General features: G+C 34.7%; 2 protein-coding genes across 9 annotated transcripts in view; both read right to left on the reverse strand.

Annotated features, from left to right (window-relative positions):
• The window catches only part of LOC141379311 (uncharacterized), a 701133-nt gene that overhangs the window by 397032 nt on the left and 288604 nt on the right, over positions 1 to 15497 (reverse strand). The window lies entirely within an intron of this gene.
• The window catches only part of stxbp5a (syntaxin binding protein 5a (tomosyn)), a 178029-nt gene that overhangs the window by 48903 nt on the left and 113629 nt on the right, over positions 1 to 15497 (reverse strand). For all 8 annotated transcript variants that reach the window (XR_012395549.1, XM_009294730.5, XM_009294728.5 and 5 more), the window contains 3 exon segments: positions 15127 to 15210; positions 5476 to 5599; positions 2590 to 2668 (listed from right to left, as the gene is read on the reverse strand). Coding sequence is in view for 5 of the 8 variants with exons in the window: in XM_009294730.5 (XP_009293005.1) it covers positions 2590 to 2668; positions 5476 to 5599; positions 15127 to 15210 (287 nt within the window). In the remaining 3 variants the exon portion in view is untranslated.

A 15497-nucleotide genomic window follows, 5' to 3' on the forward strand; every position in this document is an offset into this window, starting at 1 on the left:
CAATGAACAATACATTTACTACTGTACATGTTCATGTTAGTTAACGTTAGTTAATGAAAATACAGTAGTTCATTGTTAGTTAATGTTAACTCATGGTGCATTAACTAATGTTAACAAGCATGGACTTGGATGTTAATAATGCATTAGTAAATGTTCAATTATGATTAATAAATGCTGTACATGTGTTGTTCATGATTAGTTCATGTTAGCAAATGCATTAACTAATGAACCTTATTGTAAAGTGTTACCATCTTATTGTATGTAAACTTGACATTCAAGAAAAGTTATAACAATTTCTCAAGAAATATCTCTCTCATTATTCTGCTATTAAGCACAACATAAACAAATTTGATAATCCTAACTTACCTAAAATAGAAAAAGCTTAGTCACATTAACATCTGACTTTTTTTAAATGGTTATGTGCCTTTTTATACAGTGTATGTAAACTTCTGGTTTCAACTGTAAATGATCAACTACATGCGACAAACAAAAATAACTGTTATTTTAACTGTTTAATTGTTTTATATTCATTGCTTTTTTATTCTCTCTCAATTTCAGGTTGCTTTATTGGCATGACATTTTGTACAGTATTGCTAAATCATTTTAGATATGTATAAAATAGGCTATGTAATATATTAACATCATCAAATTATTAAAATATAGCACAAATGAGACATAAATGACAGAAAAAAGAAATAAAAACAGACAACATCTCTAAAAATCTATAATAATTATAAGTGTAGATTATTTAAATAAGGCAAATTAGTTGATCAACCATTGCAATTTCGTCTCCTTCGAGTATATAATAACGTCATTTATTAAAGACTGAATTATTCAATGTTTCTCTCGTTCTCACGGCTGTAAAAAGTCAGCTGTAAAGCCAAGCAAAAGTAGGTTTAAATAAAAAGGTATTGTAAATACGCATACAATTAACGACTACTTCTGAAACCCAGTCAGATGCATGTTTAAGTGCCAAAAAGGCACATCTATGTGGGTCTACAGAGCAGGTCACTGTTTGTGGGAGAATTGACAGCTCTCATGCACGCAGAACAAGCAGTAGCCAACAAAATGGGTAAACGAGAGGCAATTTAAAAACTGGTAAATTGATTGCAGTTATTTGGTTATTTTGAGTGGATAAAAAAAAAGTGTAAAAGGATGATAATAATGGAAATAATTTTTGTGTCGGCAAATATACTTGGGCGGCCGTTAAAATACTTGGATGGTTGACCCAAGCAAAGTCTATGGTCTCTATTTTGACCATCCATGCGCAAAGCGCAGAACGCACGGCGCAAACGCTTTCAGGGCACGTCAGAATCCATTTTTGCTAATATAAGGATGGAAAAATCTGCTTTGCGCCGTGATGCAATGGTCTATAATGAGTTATAGGTGTGTTTTGAGAATAAATCAGAGTCTCATCTCCCCTTCCCTTTAAGAGCCAGTTGCATCGCGCCATGGCACATTTGCTATTTACATGACTTAAAGTAAGTGTAAGTGGAAAAACTGAGCATTTCACTAGCAAGAAAACAGTAAAACAGAGCATCTACAGAGCGAGAATGAGAGATAAATTGTTAACTTTCACTTTCGCTCTCTGCGTACAAGGTTTGGATAGGGAAACCTTGTACGCACAGACAACAATTATCCTATAAATAATTAATTTAGTTTGTTTTGCGCAAAAATTTGTTTCAAAACTATTTCTAAATTCAGTTCTAATTTCCAGCAAATTAATAAATGAACAATAATAACGAAGTGTTTTCAAAAACCTGAGTTATATCCTAAAACACATGCTGTGCCCCATATGGTCTAAAACCTGCAGGTGGGCAAATCTAAGCTTGTTTTTAATGAAACAAATAAAAATATGGATATAATAAATAATAATGCTAATAATAATAATAATAACTATAATATCCTATATATATATATATCCTTAATATTTTAATTATTTTTCATATGTAAAGATATTTGCGTATTGCTCTACATCTTGTGTGTATTAAGCAGTGTGTAAGCAAGGCGCAACTCTGCACTGGTTTTTAGACCTGGTTTGTTCTGGTCTATTGAAAAATCTATAATAGTTTCTCAAAATAGCAACGCGCCAGCAATGCGCCTCAGAACGCTTTCCTTTTTAGACCAGAACGCCTATGGGCGCACATATGTGCGCAAATGCATTTGCTATTTAAACAGAGTGACGCAACACATCATAACGATTCTTGCGCCAAGCTGAAACTAGCAAACAACTATCTGATGCAGTATACCGGATGCATGATAGGGTCCTATGTGTGGTAAGCACTAAGTTTGAAACAATATAATGTACAAGAAATATTATATAGAGTAATAAGTTACAAGGTTTTTGTACTGTAATATACAATACCAACTCAAACAATACATGTTATTTTGAAAGTCACTTTTTTGAACTTTGAAGGGTAAAAGTCGCTGCAAGAAAGATCAAGGACAGATAACGCAATTCAAAAGCATGAATAAACATGAATCTCAAAATATGAAAGGCCAGTAATTAACGCATGTTTTTACAGTATAGTCCGGATCTGCATTAAGAAAGAAAGAGAGAAAAAATATTCTATTAATGTTCGTACTTACCCTGCTCTTGTGGTCTTATACTCTACTTTAAGAATGGGTTTGCAAGGCTCTGGCTTTTTTCCATCTTTAGGCTGCTTTCCTGAAACAGAATCATACTCATTCAGATAGTTTCTTCACCTCTTTTTTGGCCCTGTCCCAAATAATGCATTTCATGTGTGATGGCAGTTTAATGACTCTGTAAGTTGCATTGATGACTTCAGTTTCTTTATTGTTTTGAAATATTTTCTGATCTTCAATAATAATATAATATAACTTTCAGTTATATTTAAAAACATTTCTTTCTTTGTTGTTTACCAAAATGGGCCAAAGCATACCAAAATATTCATAATTTATCATATGGTCCCAAAACAAATATGTTACAATCGTCCTTCAATACATAACCTGACAAAATTGTGGTTATAAAACACTAGATAGAAGCAGAGCAAATAAGACAAGACTCGTTTGGCATTTTAGAAGAAGACTAGAATGTGATGTGACCCAAAAGTGGACATGAATAAAGACTGCAAGAGCTGAGGGCAGCATCTGGGACAAAGCCTCTCTCCCATATACAGGAAGTGTGTCAAAAAAAGCTTAAAAAGAGCTTTACAGAGACCTATCAATTAAAAACTATTGAAGTTATCAATTATATCACAAAATAAACTAAAAATTCAGTAATTACAGAAAGTCATGCCTAATTTAAAGCATATTTAAAATATTTATGCATGTATATTAACTCACTGTCACAAAAAACGTGCTAGTCTTTTATCATAATGTTCATTAATGTTCAAGTTTTTTTCTCCTTCAAAGCAGCTGTTAAATGGCAATCCTAAAACTGAGTCTTTGATGGGGCTCATGAGCATTTCTGTCATATGTGCAAATTTAAATGTTGCAATAGATTCATATTTACTGCAATGACACTATTTAAGAGAGATGTTGAATCCTCCTTAACAGTAGGGGTGTGCGATATTGCAAAAAAATGTTTAATGTATATTAATGAATTGCAATTAATTAATTGAATGTTGTAACGCAGGTACCTTTGCTTCTTTAGGCCTGTCATGGGGAAATAATTAGGACATTAGAAGCACTAGTATGTGGTGAAATGTGTTAAATCATTCATTCAAACAATTTGGTCTAAACAGCAGATTCATTTAGAAACAAAACTAGAAACTGGGACATTCGCTAAGCATAGATATTTGCAAGAAATCTATGTACAAAATTAAGTAACAAAACTAGCAAACTTAAATTTATTGTTAATTTACTGAAAAAATATATGAACAGCTGAAAGCACACATGCTCAAAAAGCACATACTTTGGGCAACCTAAAAATTAGTTATAAAAATACTAGTTATATTTAAGCATAACATGACTAGTTAATAATGTTAACAAAATTATATTATGTGTATATAGTTACTATTAATTTACTATATATTTATTTTATAATACTTTATATTACACTACTGTATTACACTTTATATTATAATTTACTATTACATTTCTATTAGAATACTCTCAATCAAGTTGTTATTAGTGAATGAGACCTGCTGTATTATGAATAGATCATTGAGTCATTGAGATTTGATCAAAAGCAGATTCTTTCAGCAACAAATTACTGTATGCTCTGCTGCGGCTTTGTTTTTTCCTTGACCAATAAAAAAAAAGTAACTCGCTCAACAAATTACCGGGTCCCTATATCAGCATTCTGCTATTTTTAATCCCACAGTACATGCAATAAGACCCTCAAGACATGATTTTATTTATTTTTTCGCAACAAAAAATTGGTAACACTTTAGATTCATGGTACATTAGTTATTGCATTTACTAACATTAACTACGTATGAATAATCTTGTAAATTATTTATTAACCATATTTCAACATTAACTAATGCATTATTAAAATCCAATAGTGTGGACAATAACGTTATTTAACTTAAAGTACATTAACTAACATTATCTAGGGTGGCGCAATGGGTAGCGATGTCGCTTCACAGCAAGAAGGTGAATTGGGTATAGGTGAAATGTGTAAGCTAAATTGTCCATAATTTAAGAATGTGAATAGGAGTGTATGAGTGTTTCCCAGTGATCGGTTGCAGCTGGAAGGGCATCTGCTGCGTAAAACATATGCTGGACGAGTTGGCAGTTCATTCCGCTGTGGCAACCCCAGATTAATAAAGTGACTAACCCGAAAAGAAAATGAATGAATAATGTTATCGAAGATTAAGAAACACAATAATAAATGTATTACTTATAGTTTGCTCATGTTAGTAAATACATCTACTAATGGACCATAATTTTAAAGTGTTACCCAAAAGTTGGTATACTCAAAAATGTCATACCCTTGTCAGATACTTCAAACAACTAAAATATAATGCACATCCCTACTAAACAGGGTCTCCTAACATCTATTAAACATACCAAATCATCCTATGATTTTTTGGGCAACATTTTGTGTTCCCAATAATTTTTCTTTCTTTGTAAATCCGTCTGTCTGATGTGCTATTCTCATGGAGACCGGGTGAAGCTGAAGGGCTTGTTGTATTAAAAGAGGGAATATCTTCAATAGAGCAGGCAAGGATGTGAACCAAAAGGAGACACTGACCTCACCTTGCTCATCACTAAAGACCACAACACAGCCTCCACGGAGGAACAAAATGAGAATGAAAATTAAAGCTTTACTTGAAATGGAAATCAGGGAAGGGGGGGAGGTGATTGTTTTAAGCTGCTTTTTGAAGTAGAGGGAGGTGGGGAAAAAATCAAATTACAATCCTGAATTAACAAGTCTTTGAGAAAGGTGTGATACAACCTTGCGGAATAGACATAAGAGCAATTAATTCTGCTATCCTTATCCTGCAGAAAATGAATTTGCAGGAAATGAATTTGTGTGCTTGAGCCAGAGAGAGAGAAACTAACCGTGTGGCGTGATTGTCTGTATAGGCTTGGCTGGGGACTTTAAATTCCATATGGTCAGTGTGCCGTCTGAGTGACTACAGATAAACTGCTTCCCCTCGTGGTGCCAGGCCACAGAATGGATCGCCTGTGAAGGAGAACAACAATTGAAGAGAATGGAAAAAGCATACAAGTGGTGACACAGCTCAATGGGAGAGACACCGCTGACCAGAAACATGCTTGGATAAATGCTATCAAGAAAGACTGTCTTTCAAGTGTTGAGCAAAACAATCACTACAAAGTCATAAAGCTATTGACACAGTTTGAGACATCATATATATATATATATATATTTATATACATACAAATGTTTAACCTATAATACGTTGTTGTTATTTTTTTTTTTAATTAGCTTTTTAATTACCTAAGTCATTTGCACTCAATTTCTCTTTGTCCATTATTATGTATGGAAAAAAGTATGGAAAAGTAAATTTCATGTATGAAATAAGCCAAATGTGCTTAAGTGATGTATTATTGCTGGCTGGTTCATTTCTACTTAGTTATTTCAAGTTTCTACACTCAAAAAAAAGCTTTTGTTCCACGTTTGATCTACTTATTTAAAATGAGCTGAATCAACTCAATTCTTGAGTTTTGTTCAACCCAGGCTCATTCTGAAAACGCATTGCTATATACACTTCTGGAGAGCACCCAATACATCCCAGAAGCTAAATTTGTTTGCAGTTTTTTTTTTTTCCGCAAATACACCAGAAGCCGCTGTGTATGCGTTTTCAGATCTCAAATTTCTCTCCCGAGTGCCATTCGCACCTACTCTTCTTGCGGAAATCCACCAAAGTGCGCTGTCAACTGACTGATTGAGTGACTGCATGACTGACCCATCGACTGATCCACTATCTTCCTTTTCTAAACCCAACCAATAGTGTTTTCAAAAGCACAGATTGACTGGCCTACCCACTTCCCTAAATCCAACTGACAGTTTTAAAAAACCTTGTTATTTACTTTTTTTTTTTTTGTATTCTGTTTTTGTCTTTCCCGCTTTCTGGAAATGTTCTTCATCTGACTAAAACCCTGTCGTCGTGGTCAACTTCTCTTAAGTCTGTCCACGTACAGTATATGGCTAGCTAGATGGAGAAACTGGTAAAAGCGGGATATGCATCAGTAAGGAGGTAAGAAGTCCACTGGTAAGCACGAAAAGGAACGCAATCATACCACCCTGTGGCGTTCATTTTAAGATGAAATGCAGCCATACGTACTTCTGGCTACATAATTCGTAATCTCCAGAAATGTATATAGGGTTACGTTTTCAGAATGAGCCTATGTAGGTTTTGTTTTAGACACTTTAATTGTTTTATGTTCAATTTACTTTAATTTGTAAAAACATTAAGTTAGCTTTATCAATTTGTATTGGAACAACATGAAGGAGTTGTGTGGAACCCTGAATTTTTTACAGTAAAAACTTTTGAATCTCTCTTTGTTTTGTGAGTTTTAATTTATTTATTTAAAGACATTTGAGCAATCTAGGTGGTTTAAGCAATCTAACAAGGAAACACAACAGATGTATATGATACACCTACTTTTTTAAGGAATGTGTAAAAAAAAGCTGCAGGCTACAACACTTAGCATTAATAGAAAAGATAAAACAGTGGAAATACAAATGGGAGAAAAATGCAAAGCAATATGCATCAGTGTATGATGAATACTAACAGTAATCGAGTAGGTTTTATTTTTTGACATTTTATTTCATTATTATTTCCAAAAAATCATTGTCAATATAACAAGCAATTTAAAGTAAAATATACTTACATAAATATGTATCAAGCTTTACCCTTTGCAAGCTTGAATTCTGTATTATATATATCCATATACATTTGATTATTTGGTTTATTTTTATTATTGCTTGAACTAAATGATTTAAGGTAATCCCATTCTAGGTAATCCAACCCCCAATCTAGTTTTCAATACACAACAGTTCCCCCCCAAATATAAATTTACTAGCTATTATTATTACTCACTCTCTAGTTGTTACAAAACTGTATGAGTTTCTTTGAACACAAAAGGAGATATTAAGAATCCTGGCAACCAGAAAATTGATGTTTGCAACTGATATCCATTGTAGGAAAAAAATATACAATTTACATCAAAGTCTAACATTGTTTCTACCATTGTTTTCTGTTCTGCTCCTCTGTGAGCAACCAATAAAAGAAAGCCAAGTTTGGAAAAAAAGAAGGGTAAACAAATAATGATACATAATGAGAATAGTTGCAAGCATGCAGAAACATCAGCAAATTCTTCAGCCATGCGTGCATTCTGAATAATTGAGCAATTTTGATTGACCACTGTAGGTAGTGTATGTGTAATATGCATCATGTATGCATATATGTACAGTAGCCTTCCCATAAATCCTCTGTAGCTTTGTTCTTTGTTATGGTTTTGTTTCTTCGGCAATACTATGGGAAAAACAGTCAGGCCAATACAGCCCGATGAATGAAAGAAAAATGAATTAAGGAGAAAAGGGAATGCGCAGCATGAGACTGATGTATCACGAGAACAGAGAGCCAGTGCAAGCACAAAGAAAGCTGAAAGAGAGTTCTCATTATTTTCTAATTAAGCGCAGTCTCCTCTTGTTTAGCATAATGATGGCGGCTCTATCTATGTCTTTGGCAGACAGTGGGGACGAACCTCAGCAGACCTAACTAATCAATGAACCGAGCGCAGCATCATTACAGGAGCATCCATAGAGGAGGAGCCAGATACACACACAAACACACTCACACTCACACTTACACTCAAACTCACACTCACTCACTTACTTACTCACTCACTCACTCACTCACTCACTCACTCACAAATATGCTTATGCACAGCTACATTCACATTGCCTGACTCCGGTTATGAGGGATTTTACTGCTTGTATGATAAATGTACAAATGTGCAAACAAATGATTGGTAAACATAGTTATTTGGTACAGTTAAACGTGCTTTTTTTTTAAAAGATGATAATGAACAAACCACTATATCAAATAACTTGGCTAATTATCTAACTTAACTCATTTAATTAACTCAATTAACCTAATTAAACCTGTAAATTGCACTTTAAGCTGAATACCAGCATCTAGTAAAATATCAAGCAACCATAGAGAGAGAGAGAACCATAGTCTGGCTTGTAATTATATGGTGAAAAGGACATGTGGGATGTCTGGCTGCACATATGTATGTGTGTCAGCTTGAGAAAGGGCTGAAGTGTAAAGCAGTCTGCCTTATTAATGACACCTTAAACACACTAGGACCTGTAGCTCCGCTCTCCTCTGTCCTCGTGCATTTCTGTCATTGTCACAGTCTTCGAGATGCCCTCAGAGACAGGGAACTGTGACACTGTCATACCTCTGACACATGTACACACACAGAGGTCCAATTACAGCTAAAGAGGTCTGATGGGTTTACTGCAGGCAGACACAACCCGCCTCTTCAGTCCAAAAATACTGCTGCCACTGTCCTCGTACACACAAAACACATCATTCCTGCAGTCAGCGTCAAGGCATCCAGAACAAGGTCAGCTGGTCATCATTTTATTCTTACAAACCCACAAAATTATTACTGTAAATGTGCATTCATGCACAGAAATAAGTCATTTGATCATCATTGCTCAAGTTATGGGTAAAAATTTAACAATTCATTTTGTACCCTTCAATTCAAGAAGGTTTATTGTGGAGAGGTGCAGTAGTACTTTTGAAAGTGATTAGCAATATGTTGTCCAAAATGAAATCAATTCTATATAATTACACTGAAGCAGTGTGGCAATATTTCAACAACAACAACAACAACAACAACAACAACAACAACAACAACACCTCATAAACACATAGCGCTCTATTTAACAATCTAAGCACATTCACTTATGGGGTGCATCCAAATCCACTTTTGCTATTTTTCAAGAGTTCACACTTTGCTGATGATGTATTATAAGCAAGTTTGGCATGCTGTCTCGGAAGAGAGGCCTGAGCTCAAAAGGTCCTTGAGCCCTGGGCTCCCTCCCGTTTGCAGGGCAAGAGGGTAGCTTTGAGCTCAGGTAGATCTCGAAAATCTTTGATAAGAGCTGATGACTAAAATTATTGCTATGAAGAGAAAAGCTGCTGGAAGAGATTTTGACTGTAGTGCTACATTTAGATTGATCAAATCACTTTTAGTGCATGTTTTTGGAAAGTGGGAGGAAACCGGAGAGCTCAGGGGAAACCCACCTGAACACAGAAAGAACATGCTAACTTTGCACAGAAACAACAGCCGGCCTGTTAAAGGACTAGAACCGGTGACATTCTTGCTGTAAGGCAACAGTGAGAACCAATGGGCCTCCGTGCCGCCCTATGAAAAGAAAGGTGGAGGAGTAGCCGTGGAAGGCGGGATTCTTCAAATCGAAGATGACTGTAGTGAGAAACCCTGGCTCTTTATAGTGGGTTAGGAATCGTCTGATTGGTGTATCATTCATAGTTAATGCAGAACCAGCCTTGTTCAATCATACTTATGTGATCCTCTCGAAATTAGTTTTTAAATAAACTTCACTAAGGATGGGGAAAATGGTTGGGGAATGACAATGGAAGAGACAGTTTTTTTTTTAAATGGCAACAGCCGAGAGAGTTATTGAGCAAGTTTAAATGTCGGAATGTTCTAAATGAATAGGGAATAGGGGAGATAACTGGAAATGGAACACAGCCAGGAACTGTTTCTAACTACAGCTACAGGTGTGTAGTTGCAAACGAATAAGTTTGCGACACAGTTTGTGAATGTTCGTTGGAACGATGGATTTGGGAAATACCAAATTAATGAACTATGTTTAAATGATGGAACTTGCAACCTTAGTTGGCTAATGCTGTAATGCGTAAATGCACCCCTGTACTATACCTTATCGTACCGTACCGTACTGTACCACACAGTGGAAACAGGCCAAAAGCAACCCTGACAACCTCTCACAACATTAAAACATTCTAAACATGGAGCTTTGCTCTTTTGACTAAAAGTAATGTATAAAAAGTCACTCTGAAATCTTCAAATCACCAAAAGTTAGTTACTATTATTTACTATGTATAGAAATGTAAAGACATGAAAGAATATCAGAAGGTATGTTAAAAAAACAGTACAACATACTGAAATGTGCTGTGTCTCATAAACCAATCAAATAATCATTTGAATGGTATTTCAGCAGGGAAGTACAAACATGATTATAAAATTAATTAATAATCGCCAGTTCATCTGCTGCTAGGAGCAAGTCAAGTACGACCAGAGGAATTACAAACGCAAAACCCAGGTAACCACTTTCAGCATGACCTTATAACTAAACTTTCAAAGTAAAACAATGTTAGTTTAAAATGTGTTAAGATGTAGAAAAAAATCTAATTTAATAAAAATTTAATCAAAAACGCACACAAATGTCAGTAAATGAAAGACCAAGATTATTAATATCTCTATTGCACGCACGCACACACACGCAAACACGCACACACACAGACACAGACACACACACACACACACACAGACACACAGACACACACACACACACACACACACACACACACACAAAACATGTCCATATATCCTTTATGCTACCTGCATGGATGCTTTCGCTTTCCTTATTTCAGCATTTTCATCATCTATAAGTGCACAGCTCCTCACAGCCTCAGTGCTAATTCTACTGCTCATTGCACCTCGGTGACCCCTTCAGCACTAATAGCTTCCCATGATCTGATACGATGTTAATTCTGCTGTCTATTGCACTTCTGTGACCCCTTCAAAGATAAAAAGCTTCCCGGGCACCATCTGCATAACTAAAGACAGTCTGATCAACCTGTCTGAGCTTTTCCGCCCGCACTCTTCTACATAATTACAAACAGCAAAGCGCTACTGGGGGTCTGATGGACAAGCAGCGGTGTTTTGTGGTTCGGGTGTGACTCTGTGCAGAGCTGAAATGACTCCTTGCTACCCCTTACGGAGCAGTGGATTGTAGGACATTTATCTCTGCTGTACTAATCAATCAAGTTAAATGAAGGCAGGAATAAATCAGACATCCAGCCAGGCGCAGTCATTCATCAGAGTACAGATGAGTTGTCCGCTGAGAAATTAACTCTAACTCACACTCACCACACACACACACACGCAGACACACACACACACACACACACACACACACACACACACACACACACACACACACACACACACACACACACACACACACACACACACACACAAACACAAACACACACACACACACACACACACAATAAAAGTTACAATAAGAGATGGGTTTGGCCTATATGTGTGTTTGTGTGTGTGTGTGTTAAAACAGAATGTGTGTCGGTGGTAATTCCTTAGCGCTTTGCTTTGGGCACATCATGCTCATCATAATAACTAATGTACGCTGGCTGCCACTGTTGACAAAAGCCATCGAACCAGCTTAAACTAGAGTGGCAGATTAGCTGTATGCTCTACAGGGGTTTTTCGGAGGCATGGTAATAATTCTCAGGACATGCGAACAAAAAGACTATTTTTGGAAATATAAATATAATTAAAGATGCTGAAACTCACTGCCTATTTGAGCAATAAATATAATTACTCTATTAGGCAACCCTTCAAAAGTATGGGGTCAGATTTCTTTTATTCTGTTAACAGGCAGTTTCATTTAAAAATTTATTTGACAGCAGATTTTTTTTATTGTAATAATATTCCATAATATGTACTGTACTTTTGAAAGAATAAATGCACCATTTTGAGCATAAGATATATACATACAACAGTTCTGTCTGGTTCTTGAATCTGATTGGCTAATAGCAATATTCTGCAAATAACAGCACTCGTCCAGGCTCTTCACTTGTGTGTAACTCCGCCCACATACCACAAGAAGAAGAGTACACTCTACAGTTTGACAAATATTGCTGATGTAAGATAACGTAATGCACTTTTGAGCCTTTTTTTAGTCGAGAATGTAGTTGTTAAGATTGCAACTATGCAGTTTATTTAAAAGTATAGTACCTATTTTGATATTTATATATATATATATATATATATATATATATATATATATATATATATATATATATATATATATATATATATATATATATATATATATATATATATATATATAATTCCTGGGAGACAGCATGTCTGCGGGCATAAGCTTGAGCAGAGCAAAAATGGTTGCCATTGTTCATCCACAAGATGACGACAGAGACCACATAATAAGCACCTAGAGGAAAAAACAGTGTAATTTCTAACTACAGCTGTTGTAGTGCTTTATTCAATTATATGGTGCTTTATTTATACCATATAATTGTAGTGTATTAAGTGTGAGATGGGACTCGCATGTAGGAACGCATGTATTTTGTCTTGGCCAGTCTTTGTAGTTTTTTCGCTTTTCCTAATCACAAACACAACAGTAATCTGGTTTGGTTTTTTTCTGGGAGAATTATTGTGATTTCCCGATTACAAAAAAAGAAAATCTGTGTTGACTGATGGCATTTTATGCCGTTCAGCCTTAGAATCTTAAAATGTGAGCAAAATACCCTGTTTTTTCATCTATTTTGACAGTACGCTTGAGAATCATTTAAATACTAGCTCTAAAGTGACGTTGGCGAAGTAGCAACAGTTCTGACATCAGCTTTAGATGTGAATAAATGATGTAATACAAAAGCATTTTGAGACTTGCCGTGTTTGATTTTCTTTTTATATACATGATTATGCCGTCGAACTGTTGTATAAACGCAATATCAGTGTGGCTATATATCATTACTGGTGAGACGTTTTCACACACCTCCTACAAGTGCTGATATACAACCACATCACACTGCTACTGTACGAGTGATATTGCTCTATATATATATATATATATATATATATATATATATATATATATATATATATATATATATATATATATATATATATATATATATATATATATATATATATATATATAAATGGTAGTGTCTTTTTTTTTTAAAGCAAAAATATATTTAATGACTACATTAAACATTAAATCCTAGGACAGGAACAGTAGGCTGAACTGTAGGGCTGCACGATACCGGAAAAATTACACATTGCATGGCTATTTTTTCTCCGATAATATATATTGCTATGAACAGAATACAAATTTCTATGAATAGAATTTCACTAGCTGAATAAATGTTTGTAAAGAATCTATAATTTTAGGTTGATTGGGATGATTCTGTAGGGGAGTTTATAAAATATAATTAAAGTGTATTTGTATAGCGCTTGAGCACAGTAAGTCTTGTATAATAATAATACTATTTATATTATTGAGCACAATATTTGTATAATTAACAATCTACAAGCATAGATAAATTTGATAATTAAATATACAGTGTTTTATTGTTTTTCCCGAAGAGTTACAGGTATACAGTAACTTAATAATCAAATGTAAAATAACATTTTTCTTCGTTTTATAAACAGTTCTATAAAATGAATCTTTAATAATTTTTCAAAGTTACAAATGGTACACTTTCTTAGGCCTGAATGCTTTTAAAACCCTCACACAGTCACAGGCTTCAAAAAACACTAGCAAAATGATAAATTATAATCTAGACTCAACATTGCATATACAGTTGAAGTCAGAATTATTAGTTTACCTGAATTATTAGCCCTTCTGTTTATTTTTTCCCTAATTTCTGTTTAACTGAGAGATTTCTTCAACAGATTTCTAAACATAGTTTTAATGACTTATTTCTAATAACTGATTTATTTTATCTTTGCCATGAATACAGTAAATATTATTTTACTTGATATTTTTCAAGACACTAGTATTCAGCTTAAAAGGCAATTTAAAGACTTAACTAGGTTAATTAGATTAACTAGGCAGATTTAGGTAATCATGCAAGCTATTGTATAACAATGGTTTGTTCCGTAGACTATTGAAAGAAAATTGCTTAAAGGGGCTAATTTTGTCCTTAAAATGGTTTTCAAAAATTAAAAAAAACTGCTTTTATTCTAGCCAAAATAAAACAAATAAGATTTTCTTCAGAAGAAAAAATATTATCAGACATACTGTGAAAAATACTTGCTCTGTTAAACAACATTTAGGAAATATTTAAAAACGAAAAAAGATAAAAAAACAAAAAAAAAAACAAAGTGGGGCTAATAATTCTGACTTCAACTGTACCTGCAATGTGATTATTGCGAAAGATCACATCGCGATATCAATGCTGAAGTAATATATTGTGCAGCCCTAGACTGAGCAAACAAACAAACTGTGATCCTGTCTGGTTCTTACTTTGCCTTTCACTAAAATCACTTGGGGGAACATTCTGTAACCATATTAATATTCATGAGTCAAGCTGATCAGATTTATATTGCATGTTTTCATTTTTTAGAACATTTTGATAAAGACGTCAGTGAATGAATTGATTGAGAATAGATCTCAGCATCCAAACGCACACCACACAGCCACACATTCTGCTCAAAAACCAATGTCCCTTTGACGCTGTAGCACCAAGCTGAACAAACTATGTGCCTACTTAAATAGATCTAATCAGCGGCCTTTATTAAAATCAAAACATCTCATGAATATTTGAGCAATTCATTTCCATATTCTAAGCGTTTGTGCCACTGCAGGCGACAGGAGCCTAGAATACAACTTTGTGCGACAATACATACCTCATCGTAAGTGTACCGGTAGTCAGCTCTCTTCGACTTCAAATCCCACAGCACCACGATTCCAGACTCAAATCCTATTATGAGCTGAAACCAGAAGAAAGATGTAGGGGGGGAGACAAGAAAAGAAGGAAAATACACCATCAGACTGCTGATCCTGACCTGTAAACTGATGAGAGTTCCGACAAGCAGCAAAGTAAATCTGAAAGTTAATGACGTGTTTTGCCAAAGTAAACATTAAATAGCTGTTAGAGAAAATTGAAGTCCTTTTTGTCAGGCAGTTTATTCAAAACAATTGTGCATTCATTTCTCAGCAAAGTCAATAAATCAGACAAAAAAAGCTAGTTGTCATCTCCATAAGTCAACTCTATGTG

The sequence above is a fragment of the Danio rerio genome, chromosome 20 (genome assembly GCF_049306965.1).
Source record: "Danio rerio strain Tuebingen ecotype United States chromosome 20, GRCz12tu, whole genome shotgun sequence".
Taxonomy (NCBI): Eukaryota; Metazoa; Chordata; class Actinopteri; order Cypriniformes; family Danionidae; genus Danio; species Danio rerio.